We start from the raw sequence: 26,080 nt of genomic DNA on the forward strand, positions 1-26,080 counted from the left end.
AATCTCTTTCCTAGTTATCCATCACCATGAGTACGGACGTGGAGATGCAAGTCTACGGCAAGGCTGCCATATACCTTCGTAAGTCTGAGAAGGAGAGGATGGAGGCACAAGCCATGCCCTTTGATTCAAAGAACTCCTGCTATGTGACAGACAAGGTGGAGCTGTACCTTAAGGGTTTAGTCACTGCCAGGGCCGACATGAAGTGTACTGTGACAGTTACCAAACCTGACGGCAGTAAGGAGGTAAGCCTGATCTGAAAAGTATTCAAGTTCAAGTTTGTGCAATCACTATAATTCTTGAAAAGTCAACTAAGTGCAAAAACAAACTTCCAATGTTTTTTGTAAGCAGAATATAATCTTCAAAGACATCAATTTTATTGCTACTATTTAAAAATTATATGGAATTTCTCATGTTGACTAGTCAATAATCTCCAGTTATGTGTCAGTGGGTGATAACAAAGTAGTTGGATTAATGTGGATGTACATTTTTTTAAATGATTAAACTTGTATTTAATGAGCAAAACGCATTCAGTCATGTCTACTTTGATCTGCGTGTAAACTAGGTTTCTGACTGTTTCAGGAAGGAAAAGAGTTCAAAGATGCAGACATCTATGAGATGAACCCCCCTAAGTATGACAAGATTGAGGACATGGCCATGATGACCTACCTGAATGAAGCCTCTGTGTTGTACAACCTCAAAGAGCGTTATGCAGCATGGATGATCTATGTAAGAGGCCTGCACATATACATACACACATACATGAACATAATAAATACACACATACAGTACTAGACATAATTAAATGGTAGAAACCAAAACATATCAATACAGTAGACCGCACATCAGTATACCAAAGTACACCCACATCCTCACATAAATCCAGGTAAAAGTACATCTGATTCTGTTAATCCTTTAATTTAATTATGCTTTCATCCAGACCTACTCTGGGCTCTTCTGTGCCACGGTGAACCCGTACAAGTGGCTCCCAGTGTACGACGAAGAGGTTGTCAACGCCTACAGAGGGAAGAAGAGGGTGGAGGCTCCACCCCATATCTTCTCCGTCTCTGACAACGCCTTTCAGTTCATGATGATTGGTACAATATTTCATGGATGGATGGATGGATCAATCAATTTATTTATACATAAGCAGATGTCAATAAGTGCTTATACAGAAACCCAGCCTGAAAACCTAGACACCAAGCAATGCATACCATAACAAAATACCTAGAGAGAAACCATGCTCTGAGGGGTGGCCAGTCCTCTTCTGGCATGAGATTATAGGAGTATATGTCCATGAAGTCCATACAAAATGTTCAAACGTTCATAGATGACATGCAGGGTCAAATAATTATCACAGTGGCTGTGGAGTGCGCAATAGGTCAGCACCTCAGGAGTAAATGTCAGTTGGATTTTCATAGCCGAGCATTCAGAGGTCAAGACAGCAGGTGCGGTAGAGAGAGAGAGATAGGGAGAGTCAAAAAACAGCAGGTAGCACGTCAGGTGAACAGATCAGTGCTCCAAAGACGCAGGCAGAACAGTTGAAACTGGAGCAGCAGCACGACCAGGTGGACTGGGGACAGCCAGGAGTCATCAAGCCAGCTAGTCTGTGGCATGGTCCTAGGGCTCTGGTCCTCATAGATAGAGAGAGAATACTTAAGTTCATACAGGAACCCAGCTAAGACGGGAGAATTTCACCAGACTTAAAGGTTGAGACCGAGTCGTCGTCTCTCACACGGATAGACAATCCATAAAAATTTTGCTCTATGGATGTCCATAACTGCATATAGATCTCAAAGTCCATAAGTGATAATGGATGGATGGATGGATGGATGGATGGATGGATAGATAGATAGATAGTTGGGTGTCAAATCAAATCAAATTCAAATATGCTTTAGAGTTTTCTCATCTAGGTTAGAACAGTTTGCTGAGAATGTCTGATTTCAGTATCCATGAATGGTAAATGTTCCAAAATTAAATTCATGATTATATGAATGCAATAACGTACACATAATGTTGCTTGAGTATGATAAGCAATATGTTTTTTGGTTCCACATAAGGAGAACCAGTCCGTCCTGATTACGTAAGTTGTTTACTAAAATGTCACTTGAGAAAGTGTTTCTATTGTAATACGTTGGGTCACTTGGTGTGATGAAATACATGACATTATGAATGGATTATGACATTAGGCCATGTGTAATAACATGTTGATGAAAGGGAATATTTGTTAATGATTTACTTATGTTAGAAAACTGGTATTTTTCAATGCTATTTCTTGGTGAAAGCCAATCTGACACTCAAACATGTACCTAAAACCCCTCTTTCTCTGTCATATAAACCAGTGGAGAATCCGGTGCAGGAAAGACTGTCAACACCAAGCGTGTCATCCAGTACTTTGCCACCATTGCAGTGTCTGGTGGCAAGAAGGAAGCAGACCCCAACAAAATGCAGGTAGGTTGTTCTTATGTTTGCCTTTTAATCACATTTCAGTTTGGTTTTCTGAGCAAACTTTTTTCCAGCTGTGAATCATGTTTCAAGAAAAGTGTTCTTAAGAAAAACAAACTTTACCACTTTTCCCGTTTCTGAGCAACTTGTGTTTATCTCAATCAGGGGTCTCTTGAGGATCAGATCATTGCAGCTAACCCTCTGCTGGAGTCTTACGGTAATGCCAAGACAGTGAGGAACGACAACTCGTCTCGCTTTGTAAGTATGAAGGGCATACTGTGGAAGTAACCTTAAATTGGAAAAAATGTATTTCAGTAGTTTCCTATTGTTATATCAATAGATGTCCAACAAACTGTAACATTTAAAGGGGTCTATTAAAGTAAAATGTTAGATTTATTTGTTGACCTATTTCTAACCCCCATGCTCTACTATAGGGTAAATTCATCAGGATTCACTTCCAAGCTGGTAAACTGGCTAAAGCTGACATTGAGACCTGTGAGTTGGTTTTGATTGTTTCTCAATGATTTCCTAAATTCACACAGATTATTTTTTGGAGATCTTAACATCAAATTTGATTTCATCTTATGTTTTCTCTCTCTTTGTGTCACTCGCGCTCTCTCTTTCACCCTCAGACCTGCTGGAGAAGTCCAGAGTGTCCTTCCAGCTGCCCGATGAGAGAGGCTACCATATCTTCTTCCAGATGATGACAGTCCACAAACCTGAGCTAGTTGGTACGACAAAGTAGAGTTTCAGGGGAAATTATTCCCACCCCCATCTGTGTAACTTGTTAAAAATATTCATAGTACACACTAATAATACTATTACAATGAGTACATCCAAGGTAACAAGGCATCTAGACATTTGGAAGGTCTTTGGGAAATATCTATCAAGTAATGCACTGTGAAGCACTAGTCCACAAGTCTCAGTCTCCTCTTTTGATGCTATTTATTATATACTACATGTATCATTGAGTCCATCTATTGAGTAAAGGAGGGAGAGATACTGTAAAGGTAGGACAGCAGAATTCTAAGAGATTTAACTGACAAGCTGTTCTCTGTTGTCCACAGAATTGGCGCTCCTCACCACCAACCCCTATGACTTCCCCATGTGCAGCCAGGGACAGATCACTGTGGCCAGCATCAATGACAATGAAGAGCTGGATGCCACAGATGTGAGTCAAACAAAGGGTTAACCAAACAGTAGATATAGAATGGGTAGGACCACCATACACACTGAAGGTCTGTGAAATTCCAACTTGCTAGGAATTTTCATAGATTTTTTGTTTGATTCTAAATGCCTTGTGTTAGTTAAGCATGAACGTAAAGGAACTCTTGATGCCTTCACACTTCGCCTTGAGGCACATACATGTAAGACATCCACAAGAGAGCGCCACTAAGTGCCCTGTGGAACTGTGTAAATCTTTTAATGTGTTGGCCAAGAGTCAAATCTATCCAACCCATTCGTTCTGGAGTGAGCACAGAACTGTAGCGTAACATCACTTTTGTACGTCTTCTTTATTGCCAGGATGCCATTACAATCCTGGGCTTCACTAATGAGGAGAAGCTTGGAATATACAAGCTGACAGGAGCTGTAGTGCACCATGGCAACATGAAATTCAAGCAGAAGCAGCGTGAGGAGCAGGCCGAGCCAGACGGCACAGAGGGTGAGTCCAACTCATAGATATACATTATGTAGAGCATTAGTCCCACTCCCAGTCCCAAACATAGAAATAGAACACCTAAGACAGACAGTGCCGCATGAAAGTGTAATGGAAATTCTCCACTAAGGATGCACACTCAATGTAAATTAATCCATCTTTATTAAAACCTCTTGAGGATACCCTAGGATAGGGGGCGCCACAGCGCATTTTGAAAAAAATTCGTTCCCATTTTCAACTGCCTACTAATCAAACTCAGAAGCTAGGGCATGCATATACTTATTATATATGGATAGAAAACACCCTAAAGTTTCTAAAACTGTTTGAATGGTGTCTGTGAGTATAACAGAACTCAAATGGCAGTCAAAACCCCGAGACCGATTGAAACAGGAAGTGGAATTCAGAATTGTGGACTCGACTTCTCATCTTTCCCTATAAATCACACCGTTAACCATGGTTCAGTGAGCACTTCCTATTGCTTCCACTAGATGTCGCCAGTCTTTTCACAGTGGTTTGAGCCTTATACAGTCGAAACTCAGTGAATGAGACGCGTTGGAAATTGGTCACAGGGGATGGGCCATCACCATTATGACGCCGGCGGCCATGTCTACCCCCACCTTTGGAAACGGTTTTAAAGGCAATGAAATCATCCCCCTCGAATCTTATTGGCTCTCTTGGTGTTACAGGCCCTGAAGATTAATGTTTTACAACGTTTGACATGTTTGAACGAACCTACAGGCGGGAGAATCTCATTTTATCCGGAACTTCAGCCCTGCGCTTGGAGAGAGCCCTAGGACGCGCTACCAACAGCAGGCTAATGGAACGTGAAGTATGGACTTTTTCGACCGAAAATACATCTGTTGTGGACCTGGGATGCTTTCTGATGAAGACAACTAAAGGTAGGCGATTATTGACAATATTATACAAGATGAGATGTGACATGCGATTGTTTCCAAGATCGCGCCGAGCTCTGTATATTAGCTCATTTTCTGAGTATCGCATCTCCTTTTATCGCAAAGTGTGATTACCCAGTAAAGTTAATTTAAAATCTGGTATGACAGGTGTTCTCAAGAGATATTCATCTATAAATGTTAGATTGACAATATAAATTTAAAAAATCGTTATCGGATAGTAATATAGGGAATTGTAGCATTGTTTACCGGGACGCATTTGAGGGGAAATTATTTAGTCAACGTCAGACGCCGATGTAAAATGCTGTTTTTATATATAAATATGACCTTTATTGAACAAAAGAATGCATGCATTGTATAACATGATGTCCTAGGGGTGCCATCTGATGAAGTTTGTAAAAGGTTAGTGCTGCATTTAGCTGTTTTTTGATTATATGTGATGCAAGTGGTTGGTCGGAAAATGGCTATGAAGCTGCTTTTTACGATGGACTCATCTAACATAATCTAATGATTTCCTTTTCCTGTAAAACCTTTTTGAAATCGGACGACGTGGGTCGATTCAGGAGAGGTGTATCTATAAAAAAAAAATATATATATTATTATTTATTTTTTTAAATTATTATTTTTTTTTAATGCTAATTGGCGATATGATTTTTCGCTGGATTTTGATCCCGCTGACGGGATGAGACGCTGGGGTTGAGGGTCACACTGTTTTCGGTGGAATGATCCCTTCCATGCATCTAGATACCATCTGTGGCCACCTTCGCCATAACCTCGAGAGAGAGGACAGACCAGAAACACAGTTTAGGCTATTTCTGATTCAGGAAATCCAGAATAACTATTCACTGCATGACAAATTATTACATTCCCAATATTCTTAATTCAAATTTCAAAGAGAATCACAACTGTTCAAACCATTTCAAATGTCAAAGAGAATCACAACTGTTTGCAAATTGGCTAATACTCCCCTGTCATTTTGGCAACGTCATGGCAGAGTTACAGGATCAGGGAGTCAGAGAACAGCAGACCCAATCTGGTGAGATGTGTATTGAAGCCAAACAACAACAGCAATACACTACTTAATAGCATTTACCAGCCTTTACATATTATACTGAAATCTCACCCAGTGTCTCTAGCATTTGAGTGATCAGGCCTCACCAGAAAGTCAGAGCAAAGGTCATTCAACACCATTAAGTGAGTGTTCTTTCCCCTTTCAGAAGAACATGGGTTATCAGTTTCCTTCAACTAGGACATAGCTCTTTCCAGTAGGAAAACCCTCTAAATCACTACTGCTAATACACATGGATCACTCTCAAACAATGTTCAACTTTTACCCCTATTGTAAGGTTGAGAAACATGCAAAACAAACATGATAACTTTCTCCTTATTGGAAGGCATTGTTTTCATTTTAGTCTAACAATGTTACTCTTAATAAAGAAGGATTAATTTACATTGAGTGTTCGTCTTTAGTGGATAATTTCCATTACAAAGTCATGCAGGAGAGTTTTTGGAAACCAAATTCCCACCTCCAGAAATGATTTGAAATTATGAATATGGAAGAAAATCAAAACCTAACTCAGTGTGACATCAGAAACAAGCGATCTAGTGTCACTGAATCTGTTGTTGTTGGTTCTCTCTCCAGTGGCTGATAAAATCGCCTACCTACTGGGCCTGAACTCAGCTGAGATGTTGAAAGCTCTGTGCTACCCCAGAGTGAAGGTCGGCAACGAGTATGTGACCAAGGGACAGACTGTGGCTCAGGTAAGACTGCAAAACACAGCATCTACCATTTTCTGAGCACCGGAATTATTTGGGGACGAGTGCATCGCTTTTTTAAATAGTGATGTTGTTTATCCCAAGGTCTTATCACCTTATCACCAGACACGGTCAATAGCTAATGTATTAATTTGAGGTATTATCATTGCAGGTTAATAACTCAGTCTCGGCTCTGGCCAAGTCCATCTATGAGAGGATGTTCTTGTGGATGGTCATCCGTATCAATGAGATGTTGGACACCAAGAATCCGAGGCAGTTCTATATCGGTGTGCTTGACATTGCCGGGTTTGAGATCTTTGATGTGAGTATGAGACCAGAACAAGACAATTAGTTGTGATTGAGATGGATTACAGCCTTGTATGATGAAATGATCCCTTTTAAAACTCCATCAACAGTACAACAGCATGGAGCAGCTGTGCATCAACTTCACCAATGAGAAACTGCAACAGTTTTTCAACCACACCATGTTCGTCCTGGAGCAAGAGGAGTACAAGAAGGAGGGAATCGTCTGGGCCTTCATTGACTTCGGCATGGATTTGGCTGCCTGCATTGAGCTTATTGAGAAGGTAAGCTGTCTGTGAAGATTGTAATGGACCGCAAAAGCGAAGATCATAGTGAGTCCTCTGTGAGATATTATCACAGTGGTACAACGTATCTGACTGTTGAGAACTCAATATGTTTCCTATTATGTACCCCAAAATGAATATAATCCTATAATAGCATGTTAACTAAATGTAAATATCACTAATTTGATATACATCTCTTTTCGTAAAGCCATTGGGCATCTTCTCCATCCTTGAAGAGGAGTGCATGTTCCCCAAGTCTTTAGACACTACCTTCAAGGACAAGCTGTATGCCCAGCATCTTGGCAAAACAAAGGCGTTTGAGAAGCCCAAGCCTGCCAAAGGCAAAGCAGAGGCCCACTTCTCCCTGGTGCATTACGCCGGTACTGTGGACTACAACATCACTGGGTGGCTGGAGAAGAACAAGGATCCCCTGAACGACTCAGTTTGTCAACTGTACGGGAAGTCAGCAGTCAAAATTTTGGCTGCCCTGTATCCCCCTCCCCCTCCTGAGGGTAAGACTAGCATCACGTCACAATATTTAATTAGGCACTAGTTACAACTCAGACCCAAATGTTCTATAAAGTCTTAGAATGAATCACAATTTCTCAACGTTTATTACTAGGTTGATTTACTCATAGACTTGGTTAATTTAATCATGCATTAGGTCTTATTTAACATAATCTCATTGGCAGCATTTGCCTCTAGATAAGTGTGAAGTTAACCAGAGATTCTCCGGTTTATCAAATCAAAATCAAATCAAATCAAATGTATTTATATAGCACTTCGTACATCAGCTGATATCTCAAAGTGCTGTACAGAAACCCAGCCTAAAACCCCAAACAGCAAGCAATGCATGTGAAAGAAGCACGGTGGCTACGAAAAACTCCCTAGGAAAAACTCCCTAGAAAGGCCAAAAACCTTGGAAGAAACCTAGAGAGGAACCAGGCTATGAGGGGTGGCCAGTCCTCTTCTGGCTGTGCCGGGTGGATATTATAACAGAACATGGTCAAGATGTTAAAATGTTCATAAATGACCAGCATGGTCAAATAATAATAATCATAGTAGTTGTCGAGGGTGCAACAAGCACGTCCGGTGAACAGGTCAGGGTTCCATAGCCGCAGGCAGAACAGTTGAAACTGGAGCAGCAGCACGGCCAGGTGGACTGGGGACAGCAAGGAGTCATCATGCCAGGTAGTCCTGAGGCATGGTCCTAGGGCTCAGGTCCTCCGAGAGAAAGAAAGAAAGAGAGAATTAGAGAGAGCATATTTAAATTCACACAGGACACCAGATAAGACAAGAGAAATACTCCAGATGTAACAGACTGACCTTAGCCCCCTGACACATAAACTACTGCAGCATAAATACCGGAGGCTGAGACAGGAGGGATCAGAAGACACTGTGGCCTCATCCGATGATACCCCCGGACAGGGCCAAACAGGCACAGCCCCCACACCACTAGAGGGATGTCTCAAACCACCACCAACTTACCGTCCTAAGACAAGGCCGAGTATAGCCCACAAAGATCTCAGCAAGTGTGCTTGCTGAAGACAAGACCACTCTAGATTTCTTATATAAATGTGTTATTATTCTATTTATTCCACCCACTCTAGGAAATGTACTTTTCTAGTTATCTTTTACTTTTCCCCCATTTTAACAGATAAAGCCAAGAAAGGAGGCAAGAAGAAGGGTGGTTCCATGCAGACTGTGTCCTCCCAGTTCAGGGTGAGCTATTGAAATGAGTATATTCAGTCCTTTAAAAGGTGCAATTATTATAAATTATTTCTGAGAAAATGGTTTGTAACCCTCTTACAGGAGAACTTACATAAGCTGATGACCAACTTGAGGAGCACTCATCCTCACTTTGTGCGCTGCCTGATCCCCAACGAGTCAAAGACTCCAGGTACAAGAAATATTGAGTTAAATATGTCATCTTATCAGTACAGTATCAGAAACATTAGCAATCCCAATCTTTTACCTGTTTATTAGTATTAAAAGACACTTGGTTTGTTTTACCAGGTCTGATGGAGAACTTCCTGGTTATCCACCAGCTCAGGTGTAATGGTGTACTGGAGGGTATCAGGATCTGCAGAAAGGGCTTCCCCAGCCGAATCATCTATGCTGATTTCAAACAGAGGTACATACGCGCAAGTGCACACACACACACACACACACACACACAAATGATTGGCACTCTTGATAAAGATGAGCAGAAAAGACTGTATCAAATAAATAACACTGATACTGAGCTATATTGTATGGTCTAACATTAGTAACAATTCTATTATTTTATACTAATACAAATGCTCAAAGAAAAATATTTTGTTTAACAATTCCTATTTTATTTCAAGATAGGGCTCATAATTATTGACACCCCTGTTTTCAATACGGGGATAATGGCACAGAGTCTTTCTCTAGAATGTTGTATGAGATTGGAGATCACACGGGGAGGAATCTTGGACCATTCCTCCTTATAGAATTCTTACAGATCATTGATATCCATCATTCAAACAACAGGTTTTCAATGGGGTTCAAGTCTGGAGACTGAGACGGCCATAGTAAAATGTTGATTTTGTGGTCGATTAACCATTTCGTTGTGGATTTTGTGTGCTTGGGTTTATTGTCCTTCTGTAATACGCACCTGTGGCCACGTTTCAGCCCGCTGGCTGAGGCAACCGAGTTTTTGGCAAAAATGTCATGGTACTGGGTAAAGTTCATGATGCCGTTGACCTTAACGAGGGCCCCCGGATCATTTGATGTAAAGTAGCCCCATAACATCAAAGATCCTCCACCATATTTTACAGTAGGTATGGGTTTATTTTCCTCATATACATATTTTACAGTAGGTATGGGGGTTATTTTCCTCATATACATATTTTTTTCAAATCCAAAAAGCATTTTGACCATACAATATATCTCAGTATTTGTATTATTCATTTTATACTGTCTATTTTGCTCATCTTTCTCAAGGGTGCCAATAATTTTGAACCTCACTGTATAACCAATCAATCAATTACAACTTGGCAGATTTTAAAACTGTCCTCTCGTTCAGGTACAAAGTACTGAATGCCAGTGTCATCCCTGAGGGCCAGTTCATGGACAACAAGAAGGCTTCTGAGAAGCTGCTTGGGTCCATTGATGTGAATCATGAGGATTACAAGTTTGGACACACCAAGGTCAGTCAAATTGACCCAGCAAAAGCTGACAACAAAACACAAGTTCAATAATAATTTAAACCTGTACCATATAAAATCTCTCCAGGTGATCTATCCATCCTTTTGTTCTTTCTTCTTCATTTAACTAATGGAAAAGGTGGAAAATTTTTTTAGTGTTTTTCTTCAAATTCATGCATCACAAGTATAGAAGAGAAACTAAACTCATTACCAGGTACATTGTGTTAGAGTGGTATGGCTTCAGTTATCTGATTCTGTGTAGATTATTAATACAACTGTACAATTACAAAAATTTAGAAACAACCTATCCCATAGTTTGTTTGTAACCATATCAAAGTTAATGTTGTTTAAATCAATCTAGTGGTGTTGTTCCCCTCTTTTGATTCAAACCTTTCTGTCTGTCACCATCTGTGGTTCCATTGACCATGTTAACCTGTGTCTCAGGTGTTCTTCAAAGCCGGTCTGCTGGGTGTCCTGGAGGAGATGAGAGACGAGAAGCTGGCCTCTCTAGTCGGCATGCTCCAGGCTCTCAGCCGTGGATTCCTCATGAGGAGAGAGTTTAGCAAGATGATGGAGAGGAGGTGAGGAATAGTAGACATCTTGGCAAAGCTTTCTGTCACCCACCTGTATCTAATGCATTATGATTACATACTGTAAATGCTGGGAGCTGTTCAGAATGAGAAAGTACATCTTATAATGGTCTACTAAAGCTTTTGAGTTAATTCATTTAGTCCAGAAATGGATGTAGCAACTAAGGATTCTAGCATTATAGCTGCAGTTTGGGATTTGGCTGTTCAACTGTCATTTAAATGTGTGGTATTTACCTTTTAATTCTTGAAGAATATAAAATACATCATGAGCTTAGCATAACCTGTCAGTCCTTGCATCTAGTCCGCTATCTGTGAATTTAGGAAGGGTTACATTTCCCTAGCCACCTTGCTCATCTGTAAACAAACAGTGACAGGTGGTTCTGTTGTTGTTGTTCATCTAATTCCATCATCTAATGACTCACCATGCCACTCCATCGTTTCTGTCGACCAGAGAATCAATTTACGCCATCCAGTACAACATCCGCTCATTCATGAATGTGAAAACCTGGCCATGGATGAAGTTGTACTTCAAGATCAAGCCCCTGCTGCAGAGCGCTGAGACTGAGAAGGAGCTGGCCAACATGAAGGAGAACTATGAGAAAATTAAGACAGACCTGGCCAAGGCTCTGTCTACAAAGAAGCAAATGGAGGAGAAGTTGGTGTCCCTGACGCAGGAGAAGAACGACCTGGCACTCCAAGTCGCATCTGTGAGTCATTAACTACCCTCGTATGGGCACATTTACATACACATGAATACACACACATACACACACATATGAACACACTGTAAAGTATGTGGCTAAATCACACATTTTTATTGCCCATGTTATATATTGTATATATTTTTTTAATTTCTATTGATTTGCTCTGACCTCTTTGAGTAAAATGCATATTTTGATACACAAAGTGAGGCCTCTGATTTGTTTACTCCTTTTGTGAAACCAGGAAGGAGAGAGTCTGAACGATGCTGAGGAAAGGTGCGAGGGGCTCATCAAGAGTAAGATCCAGCAGGAGGCCAAACTCAAAGAGACGACCGAGAGGCTGGAGGATGAGGAGGAGATCAATGCTGAGTTGACTGCCAAGAAGAGGAAGCTGGAGGATGAGTGCTCTGAGCTGAAGAAGGACATTGATGACCTGGAGCTCACCCTGGCCAAAGTGGAGAAGGAGAAGCACGCCACTGAAAACAAGGTCTTGTGTTTTACCATAGACAGTCTAACCAACAACAATCAACTCAAAACGTAGCTTAACAGAAATGGAATTCAAGTTGTATTGTGGGTGCAGGAAAAATTAAGAAACAATAGTAGAATTTCAGTTGCGTGGTACTCCCAACATTCATTGCATGTTCTGATCCCCCTCATTTATGATTTCCATTCAGTACACTGACATTGTGAACACTGCCATCTAGCGTTGAATCTTTAGTACAGTAATTGTTGATAACATTTTTTATCGAAATTAAATTAATGCAACATATAACAAACTAAATCTTCCCTTCATGGTGAAGTGTAATTACGTTGTGGCCATTACAGGTTAAAAACCTGACAGAGGAGATGGCATCTATGGATGAGAGTGTTGCCAAGCTGACCAAGGAGAAGAAAGCCCTCCAAGAGGCCCACCAGCAGACACTGGATGACCTGCAGGCAGAGGAGGACAAAGTCAACACTCTGACCAAGGCCAAGACCAAGCTGGAACAGCAAGTGGACGACGTGAGTGGAGTTGGACATTTTGGCCATGATAGTATGTAAAATGATAATATCTTCAGTTGTTTAGATTTGAACCATATATGTGCTTTTATCTTCTAGCTTGAGGGTTCTCTGGAGCAAGAGAAGAAGCTCCGTATGGACCTTGAGAGATCCAAGAGAAAGCTGGAGGGAGATCTGAAACTGGCCCAGGAGTCCATAATGGACCTGGAGAATGACAAGCAGCAAGCTGATGAGAAAATCCCACGGGGGGCCAGCACAGAAAAAAATGTATGAAATTGTATGAAATGTATGCATTCACTACTGTAAGTCGCTCTGGATAAGAGCGTCTGCTAAATGACTAAAATGTAAAAAAATGTAAATGTAAAATCAAGAAGTAAACACAAACAAATGACTACAGTATTACCTGCTATAATGGTTGTTCTTGGCTAATTCTTGTAATAATGAATTAACACTTGAATGGTATTCTTAAAAGCAAAGTGAATGGTATGATTCTCTCCCTTTACAACTAACTAAGCAATCGATGTGTTTGTGTTTCTTAGGAAGGAGTTTGAGACCACTCAGCTCCTCAGCAAGGTTGAGGATGAGCAGTCTCTGGGAGCTCAGCTGCAGAAGAAGATCAAGGAACTCCAGGTATAGTACAGGATATAAGCTCCAGTACAGAAAAGCACAGACTTGAATCATTTCCTGAAAACATTATTCTGGTAGCACACATGCTTCCCGGTGGTTTCTGATGGCTGAGTAGGTTGGAAGATGGTGGTTTTGAACATTGTTGTTTTGGTTCCTGCATGGGACACTGTTTACTGAATATATTAGTGGAACTGGCTTTGTATTAAAGACATTTATGCTAAATATATATACTATTATAATTTTGTGAGGTTCAATTGTTTCAACTGTATTGTAGTGTTCATCCCCCCTGCTCCTGCCCCCTGTTCTAGGCCCGTATTGAGGAACTGGAGGAGGAAATTGAGGCTGAGCGTGCTGCCAGGGCTAAGGTTGAGAAGCAGAGGGCTGATCTCTCCAGGGAACTTGAGGAGATCAGCGAGAGGCTGGAGGAGGCCGGAGGCGCCACTGCTGCTCAGATTGAGATGAACAAGAAGCGTGAGGCTGAGTTCCAGAAGCTGCGTCGTGATCTTGAAGAGTCCACCCTGCAGCATGAGGCCACAGCCGCCGCTCTGCGCAAAAAGCAGGCCGACAGTGTGGCTGAGCTCGGGGAGCAGATCGACAACCTGCAGCGCGTCAAGCAGAAGCTGGAGAAGGAGAAGAGCGAGTACAAGATGGAGATTGATGACCTCTCTAGCAACATGGAGGCTGTCGCCAAGGCTAAGGTGAGTAGTGATGTTTTGGTAAAGCAGTCTTGAGGAGGGTCAACTACATTACCATTCAAGTGAACTGAAGTTGACAGAAGTCACATATATAAAGGAATGATGGAACATGTTTCACTAACAGGGCAATCTGGAGAAGATGTGCCGTACTCTTGAGGACCAGCTGAGTGAGCTCAAGACTAAGAATGATGAAAATGTTCGCCAGGTCAACGACATCAGCGGACAGAGGGCCAGACTCCTGACAGAAAATGGTACCATCAACCATGAACAACAAGCCAATGCTTTCCTTCCGTAAACCACAATAACGTGTTGGAGGCTAAATCCACATAATTTCTACTGTACAATTCACCACCTAACATTGCCCTACGATACCTCAGAATTCATTTTCAATCTTAGAAAACAGAGATGTTATTAACAAGATGTCCCTCCGTCCCTGCAGGTGAGTTTGGCCGCCAGCTGGAGGAGAAGGAAGCCCTGGTGTCTCAGCTGACCAGAGGAAAACAGGCCTTCACCCAGCAGGTGGAGGAGCTGAAGAGGGCGATTGAGGAGGAGGTCAAGGTAAGGGACCCGAAATGGACTCTCCATCCTCAGAGACTTCTACTGTCTCTAAACCCTCACTGACTCCTACTGTCTCACCACCCTCAGAGACTTCTACTGTCTCTCCACCCTCAAAGACTCCTACTGTCTCTCCACCCTCAGAGACTTTTACCGTAATTTGTTTGACTATCTCTCTAATCATTCTCTGTCTTTCTCTTTCTTTCTCACAGGCTAAAAATGCACTGGCCCACGGTGTCCAGTCTGCCCGCCATGACTGTGACCTCTTGAGGGAGCAGTAGGAGGAGGAGCAGGAGGCCAAGGCAGAGCTGCAACGCGGCATGTCCAAGGCCAACAGCGAGGTGGCTCAGTGGAGGACTAAGTATGTAACTGATGCTATCCAGCGCACAGAGGAGCTGGATGAGGCCAAGTGAGTCGCACGCAACAGAAAAACTCAGATATTGTGTGGATGGTGAGAGTGGTAGGGGGCTCTGACAAAATGTTACATCAACATGTATTGTAACATATCATTCACACCATAAAACCTCCCTCTCTTGTCCAACAGGAAGAAGCTGGCCCAGCGTCTGCAGGATGCCGAGGAGACCATTGAGGCGACCAACTCCAAGTGCGCCTCCCTGGAGAAGACCAAGCAGAGGCTGCAGGGAGAGGTGGAGGACCTCATGATTGATGTTGAGAGAGCCAACGCATTGGCCGCCAACCTCGACAAGAAGCAGAGGAACTTTGACAAGGTGAAAATTAATAAACCTATATTTGTTATCAATTGTATAATTGTTGCATATTTCTAATTTAAAAACTCGTCATCTTTGACTTCTAATGAAAATTCCATGGATTTCCCTAGGTTCTGGCAGAGTGGAAGCAGAAGTATGAGGAGGGCCAGGCTGAGCTGGAAGGAGCTCAGAAGGAGGCTCGCTCTATGAGCACTGAACTCTTCAAGATGAAGAACTCCTACGAGGAGGCTCTGGATCATCTGGAGACTCTGAAGAGAGAGAACAAGAACCTGCAACGTGAGCATTTGACAGCAGTTCTATTTGGCTCATGTTTGACTAGTGTTTTGAAAATGGAGGGAAATGCAGTCATCAAAACTATTATTACACCATTTCAGAAATGTCATGTTCAGCATAATTTTTCTATATTGTTTTACTTGTAGACAGTATTCCTTTGAATATTCCAAATAAGTGGTTGGCAATTATATTTGCAAGATGCTATGAGGTAATGTTAGTTAATGAACTATTAATATGATTCAATGTCAAATTCAGCGCACTGGCATATCCACTGAAAATCTCCCAAGTCTAAACTTTGTGTGTGTGTGTGTGTGTGCAGAGGAGATCTCTGACCTGACTGAGCAGATCGGAGAGACTGGCAAGAGCATCCATGAGCTGGAGAAGGCCAAGAAGACCGTGGAGACAGAGAAGTCTGAGATCCAGACCGCTCTGGAGGAGGCTGAGGTACAAACTACAGCTGTTTGATGGGGAAATCAGTGTTACACTAGCCAATGCCAGCTACAGTCCAATGATCCCTGTATTGGCGTTTATTGTGGTCATATATATTTAATTCCTACATCCAAATGTATTGAACACAATTGGCCTGACTGCTTCTGTTTGTCCAGGGAACACTGGAGCACGAGGAATCCAAGATTCTGCGTGTGCAGCTGGAGCTGAACCAGATCAAGGGTGAGGTGGACAGGAAGATCGCTGAGAAGGACGAGGAGATGGAGCAGATCAAGAGGAACAGCCAGAGGATGGTTGACTCCATGCAGAGCACCCTTGACTCTGAGGTCAGGAGCAGGAATGATGCCCTGAGGGTGAAGAAGAAGATGGAGGGAGACCTGAACGAGATGGAGATCCAGCTGAGCCACTCCAACAGGCAGGCCGCTGAGGCCCAGAAACAGCTGAGGAACGTCCAGGGACAGCTCAAGGTAAAGGGACTGGGACATCAGGCTCAAAAACTTGAACATGGCTAAGGATTTGTTTGTGAATCACCCCTACTTCCACAAGTCCTAATGAACGTATGTCATTGTGAACCACAGGATGCCCAATTGCACCTTGATGACGCTGTCCGTGTCGCAGAAGACATGAAGGAGCAGGCAGCCATGGTGGAGCGCAGAAACGGTCTGATGGTGGCTGAAATTGAGGAGCTGAGAGTTGCTCTGGAGCAGACAGAGAGAGGCCGCAAAGTGGCTGAGACTGAGCTGGTTGATGCCAGTGAGCGCGTTGGACTGCTGCACTCCCAAGTATGGGTCAAAGCCATTTCTAATGAAACTCAACCAAGCATACAGTTTAAACACACCTTGAATTCGACAATGCATGCTTTGAGAGTTTCATTATTTCAGCACTGTAAGTTCTCTTGAGAGTCAAACAAATCATCTTGTTTCCTTCTTCAGAACACCAGCCTTCTGAACACCAAGAAGAAACTTGAGACTGATCTAGTGCAGGTGCAGGGAGAGGTGGACGACATCGTCCAGGAGGCCAGGAATGCAGAGGAGAAGGCCAAGAAGGCCATCACTGACGTGAGTCCTTGAATTACATCAACTTGATTTGTTCCTAAGGTCCAATGGTAGCTGTGGTGGTTAAGAACAACAAAGATCTCAGAGGGATGTCATGATTGGTGCCAATTGGTGCATAAATTGAACACCAATTTATGCTCTGCGGTGAAACGTCCAGATAGGAACCAATATACACAGGCAGTTAGGAAAGCAAAGGCTAGCTTTTTCAAACAGAAATTTGCATCCTGTAGCACAAATTCCAAAAAGTTCTGGGACACTGTAAAGTCCATGGAGAATAAGAGCATCTCCTCCAAGCTGCCCACTGCACTGAGGCTAAGAAACACTGTCACCACCGATAAATATGCAATAATCGAGAATTTCAATAAGCATTTTTCTACAGCTGGCCATGCTTTCCACCTAGCTACTCATACCCCGGTCAACTACCCTGTACCCCCCACAGCAACTCACCCAAGCCTCCCCCATTTCTCCTTCACCAAATCCAGATAGCTGATGTTCCGAAAGAGCTGCAAAATCTGGACCCCTACAAATCAGCCGGGCTAGACAATCTGGACCCTCTCTTTCTAAATTATCCGCCACAATTGTTGCAACCCCTATTACTGGCCTGTTCAACTTCTCTTTCGTATCGTCTGAGATCCCTAAAGATTGGAACGCTGCCGCAGTCATCCCCCTCTTCAAAGGGGGATACAGTCTAGACCCAAACTGTTACAGACCTATATCTATCCTACCCTGCCTTTCTAAAGTCTTCGAAAGCCAAGTTAACAAACAGATCACCGACCATTTCGAATCCCACCGCACCTTTTCCGCTATGCAATCTGGTTTCCAAGCTGGTCATGGGTGCACCTCAGCAACGATCAAGGTCCTAAATGATATCATAACCGCCATCGATAAAAGGCAGTGCTGTGCAGCCGTCTTCATTCACCTGGCCAAGGCTTTCGACTCTGTCAATCACCACATTCTTATCGGCAGACTCATCAGCCTTGGTTTCTCAAATGACTGCCTCGCCTGGTTCACCAACTACTTCTCAGATAGAGTTCAGTGTGTCAAATCGGAGGGCCTGTTGTCCGGACCTCTGGCAGTCTCTGTGTGCCACAAATCTCGGGCCGACTCTTTTCTCTGTATACATCAATGATGTCGCTTTTTCTGCTGGTGATTCTCTGATCCACCTCTACGCAGACGACACCATTCTGTATACTTCTGGCCCTTCTTTGGGCACTGTGTTAACAAACCTCCAGACGAGCTTCAATGCCATACACACTCCTTCCGTGGCCTCCAACTGCTTTTAAATGCAAGTAAAACTAAATGCATGCTCTTCAACCGATCAGTTCCCACACCTTCCCGCCCGTCTAGCATCACTACTCTAGACGGTTCTGACTTAGAATATGTGGACAACCACAAATACCTAGGTGTCTGGTTAAACTGTAAACTCTCCTTCCAGACTCACATTAAGCATCTCCAATCCAAAATTAAATCAAGAATCGGCTTCCTATTTCGCAACAAAGCATCCTTCACTCATGCTGCCAAACATACCCTCGTAAAACTACCGATCCTTGACTTCGGCAATGTCATTTACAAAATAGCCTCCACTCAGCAAATTGGATGTAGTCTATCACAGTGCCATCTGATTTGTCACTAAAGCCACATATGCTACCCACCACTGTGACCAGTATGCTCTCGTTTGCTGGCCCTTGCTTCATATTTGTCACCAAACCCACTGGCTCCAGGTCATCTATAAGTCTTTGCTAGGTAAAGCCCCGCCTTATTACATTTTAGTCATTTAGCAGACGCTCTTTTCCAGAGCGACTTACAGTAGTGAATGCATACATTTTTTATTTTTCTTTCGAACTGGCCCCCCGTGGGAATCGAACCCACAACCCTGGCATTGCAAACACCATGCTCTACCAACTGAGCTACAGGGAAGGCCTGTAGTTCAGCTCACTGGTCACCATTGCAGCACCCACCCGTAGCACGCGTTCCAGCAGGGTTATTTCACTGGTCATCCCCAAAGCCAATTCCTCATTTGGCCGCCTTTCTTTACAGTTCTCAGCTGCCAATGACTGGAACGAATTGTAAAAATCACTGAAGCTGGAGTCTTATATCTCCCTCACTAACTTCAAGCATCAGCTGTCATAGCAGCTTACCAATAATTGCACCTGTACATCTGTAAATAGCCCACCCAACTACCTCACTCCCATATTGTTATTTTTTTTTTGCTGCTTTGCACCCCAGTTCCTCTACTTGCACATTCATCTTCTGCACACCTGTCACTCCAGTGTTTAATTGCTAAATTGTAAATATTTCGCCATTATGGCCTATTTATTGCCTTAACTTCCTAATCTTACTACATTTGCACACACGGTATATAGACTTTTCTATTGTGTTATTGACTGTACGTTTGTTTTTCCCATGTGTAACTCTGTGTTGTTTGTGTCGCACTGCTTTGCTTTATCTTGGCCAGGTCGCAGTTGTAAATGAGAACTTGTTCTCAACTGGCCTACCTGGTTAAATAAAGGTGAAATAAAAAATACAAAATAATTTTCCAGGCGGCCATGATGGCTGAGGAGCTGAAGAAGGAGCAGGACACCAGCTCTCACCTGGAGAGGATGAAGAAGAACCTGGAGGTCACAGTCAAGGACCTGCAGCACCGCCTGGATGAGGCTGAGAATCTGGCCATGAAGGGAGGCAAGAAACAACTACAGAAACTGGAGTCCAGGGTGAGTTATCAGCAGGGTGGATTTGGGGTTGGATTAAAAGATAGTTTGCTGGAAATGTATTTGATCATGTAAAATACACTGGAGCATTATGTAATGACTTTTTCTCTCATTAACCCACCTAGATCAGGGGTTCCCAAATGTCTTTGCATCAGGGAGCCCTTCACAATATCAGAACACAAATCTTACAATAGAGTGCGATATAAATAGCATCCACACAGTTTTACTATGACTTCAGCAGTGCATGGTCGGACTAATCAAGTCTTGGCCCCTGGGAAAGAACATTTGAAAATCCCCTCTCTTGGCATCAGAGGGAATATTTTCCCGTTTTAAAGCATAAATTACAGTGCAATTATGTTCAAAACAAAAACATTGGGAATATGTTACACTTATGTTATGGAGTTGAGAAGAAATGGAGCCAAGAACTTGAAATAAAGTCAAGATATAAAAATGTATTCATCTAGTTGTTTCATTTAGGCTTGGCAAACTTCGCGATCCCCCATTACAGAAGCAAACTCGTAACATTAAAACAGGCGAGTGGCGGCCTCTATTGGCCATACTGGTACTGCAACATGCACTGCTAAATGCACGACAAAATCGGTCAAATAAAAAAAGAGTCCTATATATTATAACTACAAGAAGAATTGAGTTAAAAAAATGTACAATTGTTGGAATAGTGTGCCTAACAATATCCCTGTGAGCCTCCCACACCCATGTTGTACATCTAAGGGTTAAGAACATAAATAGTGAATTAATTATATTACATTGTATTGTATTGGACCTTCTAATCTTGTTCCACAGATCCTTGGTAGTTTCATCTGTTGTTGCTAGCAATATTCATGAACAAATTTAAATGTTAATCCCACTTTGGGAACCCCTTGGAAATGTACATAGTGAAAGACAACAATTGTTGGTAGTCTCTTACCCAATCCTTGACTGGGTAAGAGACTACCTCTGTTTTCACCACCTCAAACAATTTCCTAAATGTATTTGTTCCACAAAGGTGCGTGAGCTCGAGACTGAGGTGGAGGCAGAGCAGAGAAGAGGTGTAGACGCTGTCAAGGGAGTCCGCAAGTATGAGCGCAGAGTCAAGGAGCTCACTTACCAGGTAAGAGAAAGTGCATCCTTCACACACTTGACTCTAACACAGATAGGTTTGTGTATAAAACTATACTGACATTGATTATTTGATCTTCTCCCACAGACTGAGGAGGATAAGAAGAACGTTGGCAGACTTCAGGACCTGGTAGATAAGCTGCAGATGAAAGTGAAGGCCTACAAGAGGCATTCTGAGGAAGCGGTGAGTCACTGACAAAACTTAATGTCCATACAATTTAGTTTGAAGTAAGTGTTGCTACAGCACATCAGTCAACAGGGACAATTGATAGTGCAAGTAAATGCTGATGAAATTATACACATTTGTGAGTGCCTCCTATTCCTATGTGTTACCAACTTAAAGAAGAGGGGTTGAATATTAATTTGCTGCACCGGGGGCTGGTCTAGTGATCATGCTGGAGGCAGCGGTTTGATCCCCCATTCTGCCACTCACTCTCTCTGCTGTATCATCTATCTCCCTGTATACATTGTTATCCTAAATCTGTCTTTTTGTATTTATTTAAAAAAAAACCTTTAAAAACAGAATATTAATTTGCTACCTGAAGCACCAAACTTGAAATGCTGATGTTCTGCTCTCCCTCTCTTTTCCTCACCCAGGAGGAAGCAGCAAACCAGCACATGTCTAAGTTCAGGAAGGTTCAGCATGAGCTGGAGGAGGCTGAGGAGCGTGCTGACATCGCTGAGACTCAGGTCAACAAGCTCAGAGCCAGGACTCGTGACTCTGGAAAGGTACAGAACTGCTGCTAAACCTGTACCTGACTCGTGTTCAGATATGACCACATCAACACCACCTATGATTCAGTCTTCTCAGAGGTCAATACAGACCTTTTACACTCAACTGTATTTAAGATCTCTAAGAAGAACATTTCAGGTAAGGCTAAAAAAGGAAGTTTAGATCTATCCATATATTTATCATGTTCATTATTATTACTGATCCATTAAATTATTTATTTCTTCTTACAGGGAAAAGAATCTGCTGAATAAACAAGACCAAAGTCTTACCATTTTCCTGTGTTGCATAAAATATGATTTTCATGATGAAATGTTGAGCATTGATTAAAAACATGTGGATCTACATACACTTCCTTTGTGACTGTGGACTTATTACTCAGCATACAGATTTTTCATACCATAAAATATTGTACTTTAAAGGAGCAATCTGGGATTCCAACAACAGCAAAGCGTTCACATCAGCTAAGGGATTAGAATGGAGAAATGTAAACACTCAAATTCATAGTCTGAGCTATGGATGTAAGGACTGATAAGCCAAACACCAAAATTGTAGTTTTAACCATTTACACTCAGGGGAATTGGCCTTTTTGGACAGGCCCAAATGTAAATGTTTCTAAAAGAAAAAGATATGAGAAGCATATGCATAACCATGGTAGCAATTGAAAGGGATCACTTTGGAGATGAGATTTTTATTTCTTTTTTTAAGTGACCGAATTTTTGTATTAGAAATTTGAAACAGATTATGCACACATTAATTTGTTGTGGAAACACTATGTAAACACAAATGGAGATTTTAGTTATAGGTTAACCAATATTATGTAAACCAGAGGCTAGTGGGAGGAGCTATAGGGCAACGGGCTCATTGTAATGGCTGGAATGGAATTAATGGAACAGCGTCAAACATGTTGTTTCCATAGGTTTGATATCTTTCCAATTATTCCATTCTAGCCATTATGATGAGCCTGTCCTCCTATAGCTCCTCATTCCTGGAAAATGTCACTTTCATAGGGTATAGAATAGTCTGATTATGCTGCGTTCAAAACAACTGGGAACTCGAAAATCTCTGACTTCAATTGTCATGTTTATAACTAGGACAGAAGAATTTATAACTGATTTTTTCAGACATAAGATAGGTACAGCAGATCCCATTATTGTATGGGACACTTTTAAATGTGCCTTTAGAGGCCATGCAATTCAGTACTCATCTATAAAACAAAGGCAGTTTAGATCAAAAGAGTCCATATTAACAAAGGAAATTGAAGGACTAACAGTACAGTTAGATAGCAATAAAAACTGTACCACAGCAACCAGACAGTTGAACCATGTCATTTATCTGTAGATACATATCCTGTTAGGGCTAGGGGGCAGTATTGACACGGCCGGATAACTGTCTGGTTCCTGAGTCTGTGTTCCATATACTCTCTGGGCTAGCGTCCCACCTACTCAACAGCCAGTGTAATCCCGTGGCGCGATATTCAAATACCTCAAAAATGCAAAAACTTCAATTTTTCAAACATATGACTATTTTACACCATTTTAAAGACAAGACTCTCGTTAATCTAACCACACTGTCCGATTTCAAAAAGGCTTTACAACGAAAGCAAAACATTAGATTATGTCAGCAGAGTACCCAGCCAGAAATAATCAGACACCCATTTTTCAAGCTAGCATATAATGTCACATAAACCCAAACCACGGCTAAATGCAGCACTAACCTTTGATGATCTTCATCAGATGACAACCCTAGGACATTATGTTATACAATACATGCATGTTTTGTTCAATCAAGTTCGTATTTATATAAAAAACCAGCTTTTTACATTAGCATGTGACTAGCATGTGACTAGCATTCCGACCGAACACTGCCGGTGAATTTACTAAATTACTCACGATAAACGTTCACAAAAAACATAACAATTATTTTAAGAATTATAGATACAGAACTCCTCTATGCACTCGATATGTCCGATTCTAAAATAGCTTTTCGGTGAAAGCAAATTTTGCAATATTCTAAGTAGATAGCCCGGCATCACAGGGCTAGCTATTTAGACACCCAGCAAGTTTAGCACTCACCAAACTCAGATTTACTACAAGAAAAATTGGATTACCTTTGCTGTTCTTCGTCAGAATGCACTCCCAGGACTTCTACTTCAATAACAAATGTTGGTTTGGTCCCAAATAATCCATTGTTATATCCAAATAGCGGCGTTTTGTTCGTGCTTTCAAGACACTATCCGAAGTGTAAAGAAGGGTGACGCGCCCGACGTGTTTCGTGACAAAAAAATTCTAAATATTCCATTACCGTACTCGAAGCATGTCAACCGCTGTTTAAAATCAATTTTTATGCCATTTTTCTCGTAAAAAAGCGATAATATTCCGACCGGGAAACCGTGTTTTAGTTCAAAGACAGAGAAAATAAAAACATGGGGTCGCCTCGTGCACGCGCCTCAGTCTCATTGTACTCTGATAGACCACTTACCAAAGGCGCTAATGTTTTTCAGCCAGGGGCTGCCCAGACATCATTCAGCTTTTTCCCGGGTTCTGAGAGCCTATGGGAGCCGTAGGAAGTGTCACGTTACAGCAAAGATCCTAAGTTTTCAATAAAGAGAGTCAAGAAGCCCAAGGAATGGTCAGAGAGGGCACTTCCTGTACAGAATCTTCTCAGGTTTTTGCCTGTCATATGAGTTCTGTTATACTCACAGACACCATTCAAACAGTTTTAGAAACTTTAGGGTGTTTTCTATCCGAAGCCAATAATTATATGCATATTCTAGTTTCTGGGCAGTAGTAATAACCAGATTAAATCGGTACGTTTTTTTATCCGGCCGTGTAAATACTGCCCCCTATCCCTAACAGGTTAATGAACCAGAAAATCAATAGTTATTTCTGGTTGCTTATCAAAGTTAGAGCGCTAACTCATTGATCCTGCTATGTAGTATACCCTTCTGGGCTGCATTCAGTTGGATAACCTCAGATAGAAATGTGTTTGGTAGAACAAACATGCCTCTCTGGCATGTATAACAGTAGTTCAGAGTGGTCTATAGTGGGTCAGTTGTGGTTCAGAGTGGTCTACAGCGGTCTGTAGTAGTTCAGAATGGTCTATAGCGGTCTGTAGTTGTTCAGAGTGGTCTATAGTGGTCTGTAGTTGTTCAGTGGTCTGTAGTTGTTCAGAGTGGTCTATAGTGGTCTGTAGTTGTTCAGAGTGGTCTATAGTGGTCTATAGTGGTTCAGAGTGGTCTATGGTAGTTCAGAATGGTCTCTAGCGGTCTATAGTAGTTCAGAGTGGTCTGTAGTGGTTCAGAGTGGTCTATAGTGGTTCAGAGTGGTCTGTAGTAGTCTATAGTGGTTCAGAGTAGTCTGTAGTAGTTCAGAGTGGTCTGTAGTTGTTCAGAGTGGTCTATAGTGGTCTGTAGTTGTTCAGAGTTGTCTGTAGTAGTTCAGAGTGGTCTATAGTGGTCTGTAGTTGTTCACAGTGGTCTGTAGTTGTTCAGAGTGGTCTATGGTAGTTCAGAATGGTCTATAGCGGTCTGTAGTTGTTCAGAGTGGTCTATAGTGGTCTGTAGTTGTTCAGAGTGGTCTGTAGTAGTTCAGAGTGGTCTATAGTGGTCTGTAGTTGTTCACAGTGGTCTGTAGTTGTTCAGAGTGGTCTATAGTGGTTCAGAGTGGTCTATGGTAGTTCAGAATGGTCTCTAGCGGTCTACAGTAGTTCAGAGTGGTCTGTAGTGGTTCAGAGTGGTCTATAGTGGTTCAGAGTGGTATGTAGTGGTCTATAGTGGTTCAGAGTAGGCTGTAGTAGTTCAGAGTGGTCTATAGTGGTCTGTAGTTGTTCAGAGTGGTCTATGGTTGTCTGTAGTAGTTCAGAGTGGTCTGTAGTAGTTCAGAGTGGTCTATAGTGGTCTTACTTTGCTACCTGACGGTTTTTTACTTTTTCATTACCGTATATTTTTACTTTTTCCCTCACTCAACTTTTTTCATTCAACTTTTTCACCCCGGAGGTTTTATCTGGACATGGTTCGTCAGGACTTCAAACAGCCAAAGCTAAGTAACATTAACATGATGCCTTCTAATTGCAGTCGTTGTACTTATAATATACAGGAGAACGATCGCCTTACGGCAAGGATAGCTGTGCTGCAAGCTTGGAAAGACAGTACCGTGCAGTATCGAAGAGCCCTCACTGCTGCTCGATCATCCTATTTTTCCAACTTAATTGAGGAAAATAAGAACAATCCGAAATTTCTTTTTGATACTGTCGCAAAGCTAACTAAAAAGCAGCCTTCGCAAATGGAGGATGGCTTTCACTTCAGCAGTAATAAATTTATGAACTTCTTTGAG

At 42.0% G+C, this 26,080-nt stretch overlaps 2 protein-coding genes and 1 pseudogene across 3 annotated transcripts in view; all 3 read left to right on the top strand.

Moving 5' to 3' along the window:
• LOC106564162 (myosin heavy chain, fast skeletal muscle) overlaps nucleotides 1-26,080 on the top strand; it is a 530,774-nt gene that overhangs the window by 251,976 nt on the left and 252,718 nt on the right. Inside the window, exon 41 of one of the 2 annotated variants that reach the window (XM_045710184.1) lies at nucleotides 21,980-22,097. The exons of the other annotated variant lie outside the window; for it this stretch is intronic. Coding sequence (XP_045566140.1) covers nucleotides 21,980-22,000 — 21 coding nt within the window. The 3' untranslated portion in view covers nucleotides 22,001-22,097. Of the gene's footprint in view, nucleotides 1-21,979; nucleotides 22,098-26,080 lie in introns of those variants that run through there. 2 annotated transcript variants of the gene reach the window in all.
• The window catches only part of LOC106593162 (myosin heavy chain, fast skeletal muscle-like), a 155,791-nt gene that overhangs the window by 160 nt on the left and 129,551 nt on the right, over nucleotides 1-26,080 (top strand). The window lies entirely within an intron of this gene.
• Nucleotides 15-21,913, top strand: LOC106593187 (myosin heavy chain, fast skeletal muscle-like; annotated as a pseudogene).

Source organism: Salmo salar, chromosome ssa02 (assembly GCF_905237065.1).
Source record: "Salmo salar chromosome ssa02, Ssal_v3.1, whole genome shotgun sequence".
Taxonomy (NCBI): Eukaryota; Metazoa; Chordata; class Actinopteri; order Salmoniformes; family Salmonidae; genus Salmo; species Salmo salar.